General features: G+C 48.8%; 1 protein-coding gene across 1 annotated transcript; it reads right to left on the bottom strand.

Moving 5' to 3' along the window:
• Positions 1–294: 294 nt before the first annotated feature.
• Positions 295–17,092, bottom strand: LOC311121498 (ribose-5-phosphate isomerase-like). Its single transcript, XM_084195980.1, has 9 exons — positions 16,610–17,092; positions 9,679–9,739; positions 9,479–9,534; positions 9,303–9,362; positions 9,038–9,102; positions 7,859–7,927; positions 7,375–7,516; positions 5,495–5,594; positions 295–3,609 (listed from the first exon to the last, which is right to left on the bottom strand). Exons 1-9 carry the CDS (start codon positions 16,877–16,879, stop codon positions 3,512–3,514), a joined length of 921 nt encoding a protein of 306 aa, XP_084052106.1. The 5' UTR covers positions 16,880–17,092; the 3' UTR covers positions 295–3,511.
• Between the last annotated feature and the right edge of the window lie 692 nt (positions 17,093–17,784).

The raw sequence follows: 17,784 nt of genomic DNA, 5'->3' as shown, positions 1-17,784 counted from the left end.
ATTATTATCCTGTATTATTATTATCCTGTATTATACTGACGCTATAATGTTTCTTCTATTCTGCTGAGTCATTTACTTTATGTTCATATTCTTATGTTGTGTTAGTTCTGATTGTTGTGTTAGTTCTGATTGTTTTTGTCCAGAAGGAAGCATTTCTCGTACATTACTAATAAAATTTTAAACTTGATTCCTGATAATGGTCAAAATATTTTTACCAAAAAACTGGGGTAAGCAAATGTGAAATAATCTCCATGACATTCTAGAAAATGTAGTAGTGAAACAGTAATGAAACAGTTTCATTGTTGATGTTGGTTTAATCTGTAATACAACCCCAGTACCGAACAGCTGGAAGACAGCCAACTCATCATTTTACATTTTCGTCATTTAGCAGACGCTCTTATCCAGAGCGACTTACAAATTGTCATCACAGTCGTATTGGCACTGAAAGGTATAGATAGTTAGACATAGAGCTGGTGCTAAACTGTAACATCCTGCTAAGTGACCAATAAAGGAGCTGCTATAGAAGGAGAAGGGATGTTATTGGTGCCAGAAGCAGACTCAGTCAAGACAGCCAATAGGCTACAGATGGGGACATGCATGGCCGTTCAATAGTTACATTTGGTGCATTACCCCCCCCCTTCCCCTGTACTGCTGTTTGGAAGCAGGTTGAGACTAGGTGAGCCATGCATTGAGTCTGGATTTTGAAAACCTTAAGAAATGTTTTGTGAATCCAGACCCTGCAACTTTGGTATTAGGTAAGAGAATGCCACAAGGCCGGCTTGAGCAATGAACGGAAACGATGTGCAACAACTAGACAAACAGAGACACAGCCTGAGAGAAAGTCTGTTTGGGCCATCCAGACAGATCTGGGACCAGGCAACTAGAGACAGATCTGGGACAGACAACTAGAGACAGATCTGGGACACAGACAACTAGAGACAGATCTGGGACACAGACAACACCAGTTAGACAGTTCTCAGTAGAAACAGAGCAGATGTTCAGGCTAGTGGTCAAAATGGCACCATAATCCCTATTTTAGTGCACTACGTTTGACAAGGGCCCATTGGTGTCAGTGTGCCCCATAGGGTCAAAACTATTGCGCTATAAAGGGGATAGGGTACCATTCAGGAAGTTTAGTCTTTGGACTGTACCGCTGCTACCAGACTGGTTTGTTCATCTCCACCAGAGCTCTCTGTTTATCTAAAGAGAACAGAAAACACACCACTGACTGATGTTACTACACCCTGTTAGCTACTACGGCCACAGTGAGTCAATGCAGGTTTAGCTACAGCCACAGTGAGTCAATGCAGTTTTAGCTATGGCCACAGTGAGTCAATGCAGTTTTAGCTACGGCCACAGTGAGTCAATGCAGGTCTAGCTACAGCCACAGTGAGTCAATGCAGTTTTAGCTACGGCCACAGTGAGTCAATGCAGGTCTAGCTACGGCCACAGTGAGTCAATGCAGTTTTAGCTACGGCCACAGTGAGTCAATGCAGTTTTAGCTACAGCCACAGTGAGTCAATGCAGGTCTAGCTACGGCCACAGTGAGTCAATGCAGTTTTAGCTACGGCCACAGTGAGTCAATGCAGTTTTAGCTACGGCCACAGTGAGTCAATACAGTTTTAGCCACGGCCACAGTGAGTCAATGCAGTTTTAGCCACGGCCACAGTGAGTCAATGCAGTTTTAGCTACAGCCACAGTGAGTCAATGCAGGTCTAGCTACGGCCACAGTGAGTCAATGCAGGTCTAGCTACGGCCACAGTGAGTCAATGCAGTTTTAGCTACAGCCACAGTGAGTCAATGCAGGTCTAGCTACGGCCACAGTGAGTCAATGCAGTTTTAGCTACAGCCACAGTGAGTCAATGCAGGTCTAGCTACGGCCACAGTGAGTCAATGCAGTTTTAGCTACGGCCACAGTGAGTCAATGCAGTTTTAGCTACGGCCACAGTGAGTCAATACAGTTTTAGCCACGGCCACAGTGAGTCAATGCAGTTTTAGCCACGGCCACAGTGAGTCAATGCAGTTTTAGCTACAGCCACAGTGAGTCAATGCAGGTCTAGCTACGGCCACAGTGAGTCAATGCAGGTCTAGCTACGGCCACAGTGAGTCAATGCAGTTTTAGCTACAGCCACAGTGAGTCAATGCAGGTCTAGCTACGGCCACAGTGAGTCAATGCAGGTCTAGCTACGGCCACAGTGAGTCAATGCAGTTTTAGCTACAGCCACAGTGAGTCAATGCAGGTCTAGCTACGGCCACAGTGAGTCAATGCAGGTTTAGCTACAGCCACAGTGAGTCAATGCAGGTTTAGCTACGGCCACAGTGAGTCAATACAGGTTTAGCTACAGCCACAGTGAGTCAATGCAGGTCTAGCTACGGCCACAGTGAGTCAATGCAGGTTGGATGTTTATGACAGTGACATTCTTTAAGACAGTCCCAAATGGCACCCTAATCCCTACATACTACACTCCCTTTGACCAGAGCCCCATGGGTCTATCTGCCTTGGTCAAAGGGAGTGCCATTTGGGAGCCCCATGGGTCTATCTGCCTTGGTCAAAGGGAGTGCCATTTGGGAGCCCCATGGGTCTATCTGCCTTGGTCAAAGGGAGTGCCATTTGGGAGCCCCATGGGTCTATCTGCCTTGGTCAAAGGGAGTGCCATTTGGGAGCCCCATGGGGCTATCTGCCTTGGTCAAAGGGAGTGCCATTTGGGAGCCCCATGGGTCTATCTGCCTTGGTCAAAGGGAGTGCCATTTGGGAGCCCCATGGGTCTATCTGCCTTGGTCAAAGGGAGTGCCATTTGGGAGCCCCATGGGTCTATCTGCCTTGGTCAAAGGGAGTGCCATTTGGGAGCCCCATGGGTCTATCTGCCTTGGTCAAAGGGAGTGCCATTTGGGAGCCCCATGGGTCTATCTGCCTTGGACAAAGGGAGTGCCATTTGGGAGCCCCATGGGTCTATCTGCCTTGGTCAAAGGGAGTGCCATTTGGGAGCCCCATGGGGCTATCTGCCTTGGTCAAAGGGAGTGCCATTTGGGAGCCCCATGGGTCTATCTGCCTTGGTCAAAGGGAGTGCCATTTGGGAGCCCCATGGGTCTATCTGCCTTGGTCAAAGGGAGTGCCATTTGGGAGCCCCATGGGTCTATCTGCCTTGGTCAAAGGGAGTGCCATTTGGGAGCCCCATGGGTCTATCTGCCTTGGTCAAAGGGAGTGCCATTTGGGAGCCCCATGGGTCTATCTGCCTTGGTCAAAGGGAGTGCCATTTGGGAGCCCCATGGGTCTATCTGCCTTGGTCAAAGGGAGTGCCATTTGGGACTTAGAGTCTGTACATGCCATGATGAGAGACAGACGTTGAGGTGACGTTGTGTCTGTGTGAGGCAAAACTACAGGTGACTATTTTTACACCAATCACAGTCGGAGTCCGTCAGATCAGGCAGAGATAGAATATTAGGGCACTTGTGGTTGAGATGAGATGGTTGATGGTGGTTGGTTCCAGGTGGTGCTGGAGAAGGGCTCTGGTCAGTTGACTGGGGGGTCTCTGATACGAACACTACCATCCTCCATCCCAAAGTACACCCGCTCTGTCATCCCCACAAACAGACCTGTCTCTACCACACCTAGAGGAAGGGAGGGAGAGAGATTAGGTAGGAGGCAGGGAGAGAGAGAGGCGAGGTAGGATGGAGGGAGAGGCGAGGTAGGGGGGGAGAGAGAGAGGCGAGGTGGGGGGGAGAGAGAGAGGCGAGGTAGGAGGGAGGGAGAGAGAGAGGCGAGGTAGGGGGGGAGAGAGAGAGGCGAGGTAGGGGGGAGAGAGAGAGGGACGAGGTAGGGGGGAGAGAGAGGCGAGGTAGGGGGGAGAGAGAGAGGCGAGGTAGGGGGGAGAGAGAGAGGGACGAGGTAGGAGGCAGGGAGAGAGAGGCGAGGTAGGGGGGAGAGAGAGAGGCGAGGTAGGGGGGAGAGAGAGGCGAGGTAGGGGGGAGAGAGAGAGGCGAGGTAGGGGGGAGAGAGAGAGGCGAGGTAGGAGGCAGGGAGAGAGGCGAGGTAGGGGGGAGAGAGAGAGGGACGAGGTAGGAGGGAGGGAGAGAGAGGGGCGAGGTAGGGGGGAGAGAGAGAGAGAGAGAGGCGAGGTAGGGGGGAGAGAGAGAGGCGAGGTAGGGGGGAGAGAGAGAGAGGCGAGGTAGGGAGAGAGAGGCGAGGTAGGAGGGAGGGAGAGAGAGGCGAGGTAGGGGGGAGGGAGAGAGAGGCGAGGTAGGGGGGAGAGAGAGAGGCGAGGTAGGGGGGAGAGAGAGAGGCGAGGTAGGAGGCAGGGAGAGAGGCGAGGTAGGGGGGAGAGAGAGAGGGACGAGGTAGGAGGGAGGGAGAGAGAGGGGCGAGGTAGGGGGGAGAGAGAGAGGCGAGGTAGGGGGGAGGGAGAGAGAGGCGAGGTAGGAGAGAGAGAGGCGAGGTAGGGGGGAGAGAGAGAGGCGAGGTAGGAGGGAGGGAGAGAGAGGCGAGGTAGGGGGGAGAGAGAGAGGCGAGGTAGGGGGGAGAGAGAGAGGCGAGGTAGGGGGGAGAGAGAGAGGCGAGGTAGGGGGGAGAGAGAGAGGCGAGGTAGGGGGGAGAGAGAGAGGCGAGGTAGGAGGCAGGGAGAGAGGCGAGGTAGGGGGGAGAGAGAGAGGGGCGAGGTAGGAGGGAGGGAGAGAGAGGGGCGAGGTAGGGGGGAGAGAGAGAGAGAGAGAGGCGAGGTAGGGGGGAGAGAGAGAGGCGAGGTAGGGGGGAGAGAGAGAGACGAGGTAGGGGGGAGAGAGAGAGGAGAGGTAGGGAGAGAGAGGCGAGGTAGGAGGGAGGGAGAGAGAGGCGAGGTAGGGGGGAGGGAGAGAGAGGCGAGGTAGGAGAGAGAGAGGCGAGGTAGGGGGGAGAGAGAGAGGCGAGGTAGGAGGGAGGGAGAGAGAGGCGAGGTAGGAGGGAGGGAGAGAGGCGAGGTAGGGGGGAGAGAGAGAGGCGAGGTAGGGGGGAGAGAGAGAGGCGAGGTAGGGGGGAGAGAGAGAGGGACGAGGTAGGAGGGAGGGAGAGAGAGGGGCGAGGTAGGGGGGAGAGAGAGAGAGAGAGAGGCGAGGTAGGGGGGAGAGAGAGAGAGAGAGAGGCGAGGTAGGGGGGAGAGAGAGAGGCGAGGTAGGGGGGAGAGAGAGAGAGGCGAGGTAGGGAGAGAGAGAGAGGCGAGGTAGGGGGGAGAGAGAGAGGGACGAGGTAGGGGGGAGGGAGAGAGAGGGGCGAGGTAGGGGGGAGAGAGAGAGAGAGAGAGGCGAGGTAGGGGGGAGAGAGAGAGGCGAGGTAGGGGGGAGAGAGAGAGAGGCGAGGTAGGGAGAGAGAGGCGAGGTAGGAGGGAGGGAGAGAGAGGCGAGGTAGGAGGGAGAGAGACAGACTAACATTCATGTCCCAGAACAATAGTCACTGTAGAAAGAGGAACACCAGCTGTGTGTGTGTGTGTGTGTGTGTGTGTGTGTGTGTGTGTGTGTGTGTGTGTACCTGGTATCATCTTTATAGCTGTATTAACCTCCTTCCAGTTGTGAGCGTGTTCAAACTTCCAGTCCAGAAGGAAGTTACTGTTGTCTGTTACCACCGGACCCTGAGTAACAATCAGAATACTGGATATCTCACTCGTATATAATAAATGACCAATGAGAATGCTTTCCTCTCACGTACAGTATAAGTCACTAATTCAACCTCCTTGTTATTGCAGTGGTTCATTCAGCTCATTTGTTGTGTATTATAGAGAATATAAAAGTGTAAATTAACAGGTATTAGCAGATTATTATCATTAACAGGCTTTAACAGTGTAGAGTACATAAAGCATGACATTTACTACAGGAAGAGTTATACATGCAGTACACTCAAAGTATTCAGACCCCTTGACTTTTTCCATATTGTTACATTATAGCCTGTTTTCCCCCCTCATTAATACACACACACACACACACACACACACACACACAATACCCCATAATGACAAAGCAAAAACAGGTTTTTAGATTTTTTTGACTGAAATATCACATTTACATAAGTATTCAGACCATTTTACTCAGTACTTTGTTGAAGCACCTTTGGCAGCGATTAAAAGCCTGGAGTCTTCTTGGGTATGATGCTACAAGCTTGGCACACCTGTATTTGGGGAGTTTCTCCCATTCTTCTCTGCAGATCCTCTCAAGCTCTGTCAGGTTGGATGGGGAGCGTCGCTGCACAGCTATTTTCAGGTCTCTCCAGAGATGTTAGATCAGGTTCAAGTCCGGGCTCTGGCTGGGCCACTCAAGGACATTCAGAGACTTGTCCCGAAGCCACTCCTGCGTTGTCTTGGCTGTGTGCTTAGGGTCTTTGTCCTGTTGGAAGGTGAACCTTCGCCCCAGTCTGAGGTCCTGAGCAGGTTTTCATCAAGGATCTCTCTGTACTTTGCTCCGTTCATCTTTGCCTCGATCCTGACTAGTCTCCCAGTCCCTGCCGCTGAAAAACATCCCCAGAGCATGATGCTGCCACCACCATGCTTCCCCGTAGGGATGGTGCCAGGTTTCCTCCAGACGTGACACTTGGCATTCAGGCCAAAGAGTTCAATCTTGGTTTCATCAGACCAGAGAATCTTGTTTCTTTAGGTGTCTTTTGGCAAACTCCAAGCGGGCTGTCATGTGCCTTTTACTGAGGAGTGGCTTCCCTCTGGCTACTCCACCATAAAGGCCTGATTGGTCGAGTGCTGTAGAGATGATTGTCTTTCTGGAAGCTTCTCCCATCTCCATAGAGGAACTCTGGAGCGCTGTCAGAGCGACCATCTGGTTCTTGGTCACCTCCCTGACCAAGGCCCTTCTCCCCCGATTGCTCAGTTTGGCCGGGAGGCCAGCTCTAGGAAGAGTCTTGGTGGTTCCAAACTTCTTCCATTTAAGAATGATGGAGGCCACTGTGTTCTTGGGGACCTTCAATGCTGCAGAAATGTTTTGGTACCCTTCCCCAGATCTGTGCCTCGACACAATCCTGTCTCGGAGCTCTACGGACAATTCCTTCGACCTCATAGCTTGGTTTTTACTCTGACATGCACTATGAACTGTGGGACCTTACATAGACAGGTGTGTGCCTTTCCAAATCATGTCCAATCAATTGAATTTACCACAGGTGGACTCCAATCAAGTTGTAGAAACATCTCAAGGATGATCAATGGAAACAGGATGCACCTGAGCTCAATTTCAAGTCTCATAGCAAACCTGTTTTTGCTTTGTCATTATGGTGTATTGTGTGCAGACTGAGGAAAAAAGTATATTTAATCAATTTTAGAATAAGGCTGTAACGTAACAAAATGTGGAAAAAAGTCAAGGGGTCTGAATACTTTCCGAAGGCACTGTATAGAGTTAGTTCTCCCATTGACTCACAGCTTTACTGATGGCCATGCGGAGCACTGCCTCCCCTCCGAACCGCTTGGCTATCGCCCTGGAGACGGGGATGTAGGCCATGGGGATGACTTCGATAGGAACACCCTTCTTCCACTGCTGGCCCAGGGCCGAGGAGTCCTTCCTGAGGTGGGGACACACCAAGTGTACAGGGCTCAACATTCAGGTACATTTTCCAGGAGAACACCGGGTCAAAATTTGACGGGAAAGCAGATGATGCGTGCATAATTTCAATAGCAGGTGATTTTCTCTTCCATTTGTGGGCTGAGCAAGTAGCCTACACAGGGTTCAAACAGACATTGTCAAGTCAAATTCAAGGGCATTTTCAAGCACTTCATTGTAAGAAGGGTTTCCAGGCCTGCAGTGGAATCCTCTGAGGTTTCTTTGTATTTTTAACCTCTATGATACTTTAGCCAATCAAAGACCTTACCATTTCAAGGCACTATGCAATTACAGGAGAACACACCTAAAGTCAGCGATGACGATGAAGTGTTTGGCGCAGCCGGCTACGATCTTCTCCTGAGTCAGACAGCCTCTAGCAGAGAGAGGAGAGGGGGGGCAGACAGAGACAAAGATAACTGATGAGATGGTGATGTATGGAGACTGGCAGCATGGATGGGAACAGGCTAGTCTAGAGCCTGGTAGCATGGATGGGAACAGGCTAGTCTAGAGCCTGGTAGCATGGATGGGGACAGGCTAGTCTAGAACATGACTGTAGTCAGGGAGCCTGGATGGGAACAGGCTAGAACATGACTGTAGTCAGGGAGCCTGGCAGCATGGATGGGAACAGGCTAGTCTAGAGCCTGGTAGCATGGATGGGGACAGGCTAGTCTAGAACATGACTGTAGTCAGGGAGCCTGGATGGGAACAGGCTAGAACATGACTGTAGTCATGGAGCCTGGATGGGAACAGGCTAGAACATGACTGTAGTCAGGGAGCCTGGCAGCATGGATGGGAACAGGCTAGTCTAGAACATGACTGTAGTCATGGAGCCTGGATGGGAACAGGCTAGAACATGACTGTAGTCAGGGAGCCTGGCAGCATGGATGGGAACAGGCTAGTCTAGAGCCTGGCAGCATGGATGGGAACAGGCTAGTCTAGAACATGACTGTAGTCAGGGAGCCTGGTAGACATTTACATTTTACATTTTTGTCATTTAGCAGACGCTCTTATCCAGAGCGACTTACAGGAGCAATTAGGGTTAAGTGCCTTGCTCAAGGGCACATCGACAGATTTTTCACCTAGTCGGCTTGGGGATTAGAACCAGCGACCTTTCGGTTACTGGCACAACGCTCTTACCCACTAAGCCACCTGCCGCCCCATGGTAGCATGGATGGGAACAGGCTAGTCTAGAACATGACTGTAGTCAGGGAGCCTGGTAGCATGGATGGGAACAAGCTAGTCTAGAACATGACTGTAGTCAGGGAGCCTGGTAGCATAGATGGGAACAAGCTAGTCTAGAGCCTGGTAGCATGGATGGGGACAGGCTAGTCTAGAACATGACTGTAGTCATGGAGCCTGGATGGGAACAGGCTAGAACATGACTGTAGTCATGGAGCCTGGTAGCATGGATGGGAACAGGCTAGTCTAGAGCCTGGTAGCATGGATGGGAACAGGCTAGTCTAGACAGACAGAAGCTTCTTACCCTCCTCCTTTGATGAGTGTGAGAGCTGCATCCACCTCGTCTGCCCCGTCAATGGCCACGTCCAGCTGGGAGGGGTTAAGAGGTCACCAGAGGTCAAACAGAATACTGCTGACAATAACACATTATACAGGACAAACTTCTAAACACATACTAACTCGACATTTCCTAAAGAACGTGTCAAACTTTGGAGGACATGTAACATATAATTCAATTTTAAATAGATCAAAGTGCTAAACGCTGCTAACCAACATTAAGACTACAGTACCTCTGGGTTTCTATCCAGATCAGACAGGGTCAGACCACGCTGCAGAATCAACTGACGAGCCTGGAGGAGAGTAAGACATTGAGTGTTCATGTTTAGTCCCATCTGTCAGATTAGAGTCATCTCTGTAGAATACGGGATACACACTCACCTGGAAGGAGGTGGGGATACACACTCACCTGGAAGGAGGTGGGGACACACACTATGTTGAGCTTCTCCTGACGAACTCTCTCCGCTGGAACACACAGTTAGAGCACAGTTTCAAGTCATAATCACGAGAGAGGACGGTGTATTTGGAAAGGTTCATCGATCAGCCCTTTGTGGATGAATAAAGTACTACCTATAAATCAACCGGTAGGCTAGTAGTGTGTATCCTCACCTAGTCGGTCTACAGCATACACGATGGTGGATCCACTGCCCACTCCAACTACCTGGTTGTTCTGTGATGGGAGGAAGGAGGAAATACAAGTAACAGCCAGTTCACGTGATCATAGGACACCCTGGTGAAGAGCGCTTGTCTGTCCCAACGTTGGTTATTAGGTTTTGCATCGGAGCTCCGAGAGTGAGACTCTCCTTTTCTTTTTTCAGGTGTTCTACTCTGCTAGCCAGCACCTCTCCTAAACAGGTGTTCTACTCTGCTAGCCAGCACCTCTCCTAAACAGGTGTTCTACTCTGCTAGACAGCACCTCTCCTAAACAGGTGTTCTCCTCTGTTAGCCAGCACCTCTCCTAAACAGGTGTTCTCCTCTGTTAGCCAGCACCTCTCCTAAACAGGTGTTCTACTCTGCTAGCCAGCACCTCTCCTAAACAGGTGTTCTACTCTGCTAGACAGCACCTCTCCTAAACAGGTGTTCTCCTCTGTTAGCCAGCACCTCTCCTAAACAGGTGTTCTACTCTGTTAGCCAGCACCTCTCCTAAACAGGTGTTCTACTCTGCTAGCCAGCACCTCTCCTAAACAGGTGTTCTACTCTGCTAGCCAGCACCTCTCCTAAACAGGTGTTCTACTCTGCTAGCCAGCACCTCTCCTAAACAGGTGCTCTACTCCGCTAGCCAGCACCTCTCCTAAACAGGTGTTCTACTCTGCTAGCCAGCACCTCTCCTAAACAGGTGTTCTACTCTGCTAGCCAGCACCTCTCCTAAACAGGTGTTCTACTCTGTTAGCCAGCACCTCTCCTAAACAGGTGTTCTACTCTGCTAGCCAGCACCTCTCCTAACCAGGTGTTCTACTCTGCTAGCCAGCACCTCTCCTAACCAGGTGTTCTACTCTGTTAGCCAGCACCTCTCCTAAACAGGTGTTCTACTCTGCTAGCCAGCACCTCTCCTAACCAGGTGTTCTCCTCTGTTAGCCAGCACCTCTCCTAAACAGGTGTTCTACTCTGTTAGCCAGCACCTCTCCTAAACAGGTGTGCGTTGATTTTGCCTCCATATCACATGATCATATTGCCGGAAGATACCGACCCCACCGTTACGCTTGTTTACACTGAGCTCGGAACACAATCATGGTTACATTAAGACAATATGGAGCCGGTGCGAGATATGTGTCAGAAAACGTACCTCAATACAGGGAGGGGATATTGCACTGTACTCCACAATGTAGCTTTATCCACACTGATACAGCGAGAAGACTGAAAAACTGCCCAGGATGACGGCGAGCAAAAGAAGCGGCTCTAGTTTAATGGCCGACGGGGACAAGGAGAGTTTGGAAGCATTGTGCGATTCTGTTGGCGCGAGTACAGTTGGAGAGAATGAATGGATGAGGATTCACAAAAGGGCCAAAGTTGGAAATGAACAGCATGTTATGGTTGGAGTGGGATTCACGTGCAAGGATGTTTTTTAGGTCGACCCGTTTGCAGTCTGGAAGATGGTGAAGGACGATTTGGGTAAAGTGGAACCGGTCCGAGTGACAAAGAGCGAAATTCTGATTTAGTGGGTCAACAGCCCAAAAGGAGGAACCGCTTCTACACACACAGTTTATACAGCAACATGCTTCATCTGACTCTTCAACTAATACAGATTTATTCCTTTGACAAACACTTGCTACGTGTCCAAACTTTTTACAGTTGAAGTCGGAAGTTTACATACACTAAGGTTAGAGTCATTAAAACTCGTTTTTCAACCACCAGTTTCCAACAACTGTTTACAGACAGATTATTTCACTTATAATTCACTGTATCACAATTCCATTGGGTCAGAAGTTTACATACACTAAGTTGACTGTGCCTTTAAACAGCTTGGAAAATTCCAGAAAATGATGTCATGGCTTTAGAAGCTTCTGATAGGCTAATTGACATCATTTGAGTCAATTGGAGGTGTACCTGTGGATGTATTTCAAGGCCTACCTTCAAACTCAGTGCCTCTTTGCTTGACATCATGGGAAAATCAAAAGAAATCAGCCAAGACCTCAGGAAAAAAAATGTGTAGACCTCCACAAGTCTGGTTCATCCTTGGGAGCAATTTCCAAACGCCTGAAGGTACCACGTTCATCTGTACAAACAATAGTACACAAGTATAAACACCATGGGACCACGCAGCCGTCATACCGCTCAGGAAGGAGACGCGTTCTGTCTCCTAGAGATGAACGTACTTTGGTGCGAAAAGTGCAAATCAATCCCAGAACATCAGCAAAGGACCTTGTGAAGATGCTGGAGGAAACAGGTACAAAGTATCTATATACACAGTAAAAGGAGTCCTATATCGACATAACCTGAAAAGTCGCTCAGTAAGGAAGAAGCCACTGCTCCAAAACCGCCATAAAAAAGCCAGACTACGGTTTGCAACTGCACAAGGGGACAAAGATCGTACTTTTTGGAGAAATGTCCTTCTGGTCTGATGAAACAAAAATAGAACTGTTTGGCCATTATGACCATCGTTATGTTTGGAGGAAAAAGGGGGCTGCTTGTAAGCCAAAGAACTCCATCCCAACCGTGAAGCACGGGGGTGGCAGCATCATGCTGTGGGGGTGCATTGCTGCAGGAGGGACTGGTGCACTTCACAAAATAGATGGCATCATCAGGAAGGAAAGTTATGTGGATATATTGAAGCAACATCTCAAGACATCAGTCAGAAAGTTAAAGCTTGGTCGCAAATGGGTCTTCCAAATGGACAATGTCCCCAAGCATACTTCCAAAGTTGTGGCAAAATGGCTTAAGGACAACAAAGTCAAGGTATTGGAGTGGCCATCACAAAGCCCTGACCTCAATCCTATAGAAAATGTACTGAAAAAGCGTGTGCGAGCAAGGAGGCCTACAAACCTGACTCAGTTACACCAGCTCTGTCAGGAGGAATGGGCCAAAATTCACCCAACTTATTGTGGGAAGCTTGTGGAAGGCTACCCGAAACATTTGACCCAAGTTAAACAATTTAAAGGCAATGCTAACAAATACTAATTGAGTGTATGTAAACTTCTGACCCACTGGGAATGTGATGAAATAAATAAAATATGAAATAAATAATTCTCTCTACTATTATTCTGACATTTCACATTCTTAAAATAAAGTGGTGATCCTAACTGACCTAAAACAGGGAATTTTTACTAGGATTAAAATGTCAGGAATTGTGAAAAACTGAGTTTAAATGTATTTGGCTAAGGTGTGTGTAAACTTCTGACTTCAACTCTATATAAATAATCCAGTTTATTTTGTAACTCAATCCGTTCCATCTTCTCCTCCCCCGAGAGGCTGGCTGGGGACCTCATCTTAATGATCACCTTTTCCTCCTCAGCTCTTCTGGTCTCAGCAAGATTACTACCAGATTTTCTAAGGTATTTGGCCACTTCAAATTTAAAGAGCTCCGTTCTTGCAATAAGATTTTTTCTTCACAAGCCCTTTCCCAAAAGTGTGAGAGCGGCACTTTAACCTCAAACTTAACTGTATCATTATGTAATAAGGAGCTATTTAGCTTCCAGTAGGATGCTCTTCCAAGGCTAGTATCATGGGTAAATATTTTGACATCAATGCTCCTATGGTCTGTGCCGGGGAGTAGTACAAATATTTGTAGTAACATACTATCAATACATTTCTATACAAGGCAAAAATCTATTCTGGACCTTCTGGCACCTGTTTTGTAACTCCAAGTGAATGATCTGTCGGCCAGAAACCTCTCTCCATATATCAGTAAGAACAAACTTTTCCATAGAAAGTATTACACCCAAATTCTGATTCGTTAGCCTACCCGGGGGCCATCTATCAGTTGAATTATCTATAGTAAAATGTTAAAGTCCCCTCCTATCAATAATAACGAATTGTGAAATGTAGATAAGCAATGAAGTATATGTTTCTCTGGATATTCAAGCTACTCTACATTCTCCTGTTTGGTGTTTACAGTAATGAGCGTAATGTCATTGTAACTGATCACAAGACAAATAAAGTCACAGTCCGAGTGTAGAACATTACCACCAAAGGTATTTTTCGTTGTAATGACCCCCAGCGGAGCGTTCAGAGCCACGGGAAAGCCAAATATCGTTGCCCCACTGTGACTTCTAGAAGTTGGCATCAGCAGAAATTGAGTGCGACTCTTGAAAAAAACAAAAATATGTTCAAAGTTGTTTATAAGGTCTTGCGCTTCACATATCTAGCCAGATAGACCCCTTTCCGCTAGCCAGACAGACCCCTTTCCTCTAGCCAGACAGACCCCTTTCCTCTAGCCAGACAGACCCCTTTCCTCTAGCCAGACAGACCCCTTTCCTCTAGCCAGACAGACCCCTTTCCTCTAGCCAGACAGACCCCTTTCCTCTAGCCAGACAGACCCCTTTCCGCTAGCCAGACAGACCCCTTTCCGCTAGCCAGACAGACCCCTTTCCGCTAGCCAGACAGACCCCTTTCCTCTAGCCAGACAGACCCCTTTCCTCTAGCCAGACAGACCCCTTTCCTCTAGCCTCCTCTAGCCAGACAGACCCCTTTCCTCTAGCCAGACAGACCCCTTTCCTCTAGCCAGACAGACCCCTTTCCTCTAGCCAGACAGACCCCTTTCCTCTAGCCAGACAGACCCCTTTCCTCTAGCCAGACAGACCCCTTTCCTCTAGCCAGACAGACCCCTTTCCTCTAGCCAGACAGACCCCTTTCCTCTAGCCAGATAGACCCCTTTCCTCTAGCCAGACAGACCCCTTTCCTCTAGCCAGACAGACCCCTTTCCTCTAGCCAGACAGACCCCTTTCCTCTAGCCAGATAGACCCCTTTCCTCTAGCCAGACAGACCCCTTTCCTCTAGCCAGACAGACCCCTTTCCTCTAGCCAGACAGACCCCTTTCCTCTAGCCAGACAGACCCCTTTCCTCTAGCCAGATAGACCCCTTTCCTCTAGCCAGACAGACCCCTTTCCGCTAGCCAGACAGACCCCTTTCCGCTAGCCAGACAGACCCCTTTCCTCTAGCCTCCTCTAGCCAGATAGACCCCTTTCCTCTAGCCAGACAGACCCCTTTCCTCTAGCCTCCTCTAGCCAGACAGACCCCTTTCCTCTAGCCAGACAGACCCCTTTCCTCTAGCCAGACAGACCCCTTTCCTCTAGCCAGACAGACCCCTTTCCTCTAGCCTCCTCTAGCCAGACAGACCCCTTTCCTCTAGCCAGACAGACCCCTTTCCTCTAGCCAGACAGACCCCTTTCCTCTAGCCAGACAGACCCCTTTCCTCTAGCCAGACAGACCCCTTTCCTCTAGCCAGACAGACCCCTTTCCTCTAGCCTCCTCTAGCCAGACAGACCCCTTTCCTCTAGCCAGACAGACCCCTTTCCTCTAGCCAGACAGACCCCTTTCCTCTAGCCAGACAGACCCCTTTCCTCTAGCCAGACAGACCCCTTTCCTCTAGCCAGACAGACCCCTTTCCTCTAGCCAGACAGACCCCTTTCCTCTAGCCAGACAGACCCCTTTCCTCTAGCCAGACAGACCCCTTTCCTCTAGCCAGACAGACCCCTTTCCTCTAGCCAGACAGACCCCTTTCCTCTAGCCAGACAGACCCCTTTCCTCTAGCCAGACAGACCCCTTTCCTCTAGCCAGACAGACCCCTTTCCTCTAGCCAGACAGACCCCTTTCCTCTAGCCAGACAGACCCCTTTCCTCTAGCCAGACAGACCCCTTTCCAGGACACCACACACTGACGCGCACGACTCTTTGCGGCAGTAAGAAAACCATCTGCCCCCATTTACATTTTTATCACTTCTAAACAAAATAACCTTTGGGGGTTCTCATACGCTTACAATGGTGTTTTGATTATTGCTTTAACAGTCGCTAAGATTATATTTGGTTGTGATCTTTGCAAAATAAAAATGTTGGATGCAGCCGTTGTTAGCTAGAATACTAACGCTCATTGATATTGGTTGTAGCAAAAGCTAACCAAAGAGCCATTCTACATTTCAGTCATTTAGCAGACGCTCTTATCCAGAGTGAGTGCATAATTTTTGTCTCTACTTCACACTGGCCCCCCGTGGGAATCGAACCCACAACCCTGGCGTTGCAAGCGCCATGCTATACCAACTGAGCTACACGGGGCCCATTCTACTGGTTGAAGTGTTTTTTTAGTATAATGCAGTTGATTTGCGATGATGACACATTATATTAAGCAGGACATTCATACGAGCCTGAAAATCCAATTATAATCCAAAAGTATTGTGAAATGCCTCATAAGCAACATGTAAATAGAGGCTTTTCTTGCCGTCTTTCTAGAAGTCCCCCTTGTTCTGCCACCAACTTCCGAGCATGGCCCTCGTGTTTCCAAACAGGAAGGGATCTAGCTAGCAAGTCAGTGAATGATAGTTGTGCAGCTTTGTTTTGGTCATGTTCACTTTCTATTCTCAACGCTGTTAGGAATGATGGCAACAAGGTTTACCAGACATTCTTACAGATAAATCCATGTTTATTCATTATAGATTTAGCGACCTTAACTATAAAATCACCCACAGCCACAAGGCTTAGCTACAAGATCTCCGCAACTAAATGTTAGCCTTGCTAGCTACATAAGAAGAGAGCTGAAGTTGAATATGGGGTCAACATAGCGACAACATAAATGAACCTGTGTAGCCTACCGTCTACCTGGCTGGCACAAGGACATGGCTGCGCTAACTAGCTAACGTTAGCTAACTGGAGTTGTACACGTTATGGCTACTTCCTAGCTACTTCCTAGCGTTTTAGTGGTACGTTATTAAATGTCGATGACCTAGCCACTACTAGCCAGCCAACTAGCTGTTTAGCATCAGCATGGCCCCCACATTTAAAAGGGCATCCCAAATTGAGTATGATAGCTAACTTAGCTATCTGCTTTAAAAAAACGGTCCCCACCACAGTTAGCTATATTTAATTTACTGTCAACACAATGCCAGTTCTCTTACCTGAACATGGTTATCCACCGCAGCGTAGCCTGCTAGTTTCTTTGCCTCTTCTGCCATGCCGTCTCTGTCGCTGGGACTCCTAAACAGACACACGTGGGTCAGGTTGTGGGTGAACGGACTCCCTTTCTTCGATATGGTGGAACTATGGCCAGCTGCTGCAGAGAGGAGGGTGCCAGCTGCTGCAGAGAGGAGGGTGCCAGCTGCTGCAGAGAGGAAGGTGCCAGCTGCTGCAGAGAGGAGGGTGGGACCGATCCACCTCTGGAGTATCATAGCCCTGCCCAGCGACAAGACAAGCCACAGCCTCCTTCAAGGACGGACAAATTCCCGATGTGCTGCAAAATAAGCGTTGTATGTTGTTGTTGTTGTTGTTGAGTCCGTTGTCCTTGTGCCGCTTGACCAACGCGGTAAAGCCACTGAACTGTTAACATAAGTTTACATGTAGATCTGAGAAGCTGTGTGCAGGTCGCTTCCTCGACTAGTGCTGCGTTCAACGTCCCACCGTCCCTGAACGGTTTAAAACTGTTCGTTCATTAAAAGGGACAGTCTGTACGTTTCCCAGTAATTTCAATCAAGGATAAATGCCCCTTGATTTGGAAGTTTTGTTGTTGTTATAGGTTAAAGTTGCGCTATGCAGAAATCGCGCCACCATTTCCTGGGTGCTAAAACTAATCGTTTGTCTAATTTCAGTTTATTTGACAAAATAAGCAAGTATAGTAAAGATAATCATTGTACCATCTAAACCGCTGTGAAATATATTTTCCATAACCCAAAATATTGTTGTTTCAGCTGTCTGGAAGTGAATGTTTCTCAAACAAAACCTAAGAACAGGAAGCAGTGGTCCCATGTAGCTCAGTTTGTAGAGCATGGCGCTTGCAAGGGCAGGGTTGTGGGTTCGATTCCCACGGGGGGCCAGTTTGGAAAAACGTATGCACTCACTAACTGTAAGGAGCGTCTGCTAAATGACGTAAAATTAAGCATAGATATAGCACACATAGAACAGGTCCACCGCTTCTTAGACTTGCTTTCGAGTAGAATGATAGATCTATAACTCAGATTTCTATGTGAATTTGGTGGGGTTGGCCAAAAAGTTACATATAGAGCCCCACAGTGGAGATGTCATAATACCCATAAAGCCTAGCTGTTAAACAGGGAAATGGTTCCAATCATTTTTCCCA

The sequence above is a fragment of the Coregonus lavaretus genome (genome assembly GCF_964263955.1).
Source record: "Coregonus lavaretus genome assembly, contig: HAP1_SCAFFOLD_404, whole genome shotgun sequence".
In the NCBI taxonomy this organism is placed as follows: domain Eukaryota; kingdom Metazoa; phylum Chordata; class Actinopteri; order Salmoniformes; family Salmonidae; genus Coregonus; species Coregonus lavaretus.
This window is presented reverse-complemented; position numbering and strand designations above follow the sequence as displayed.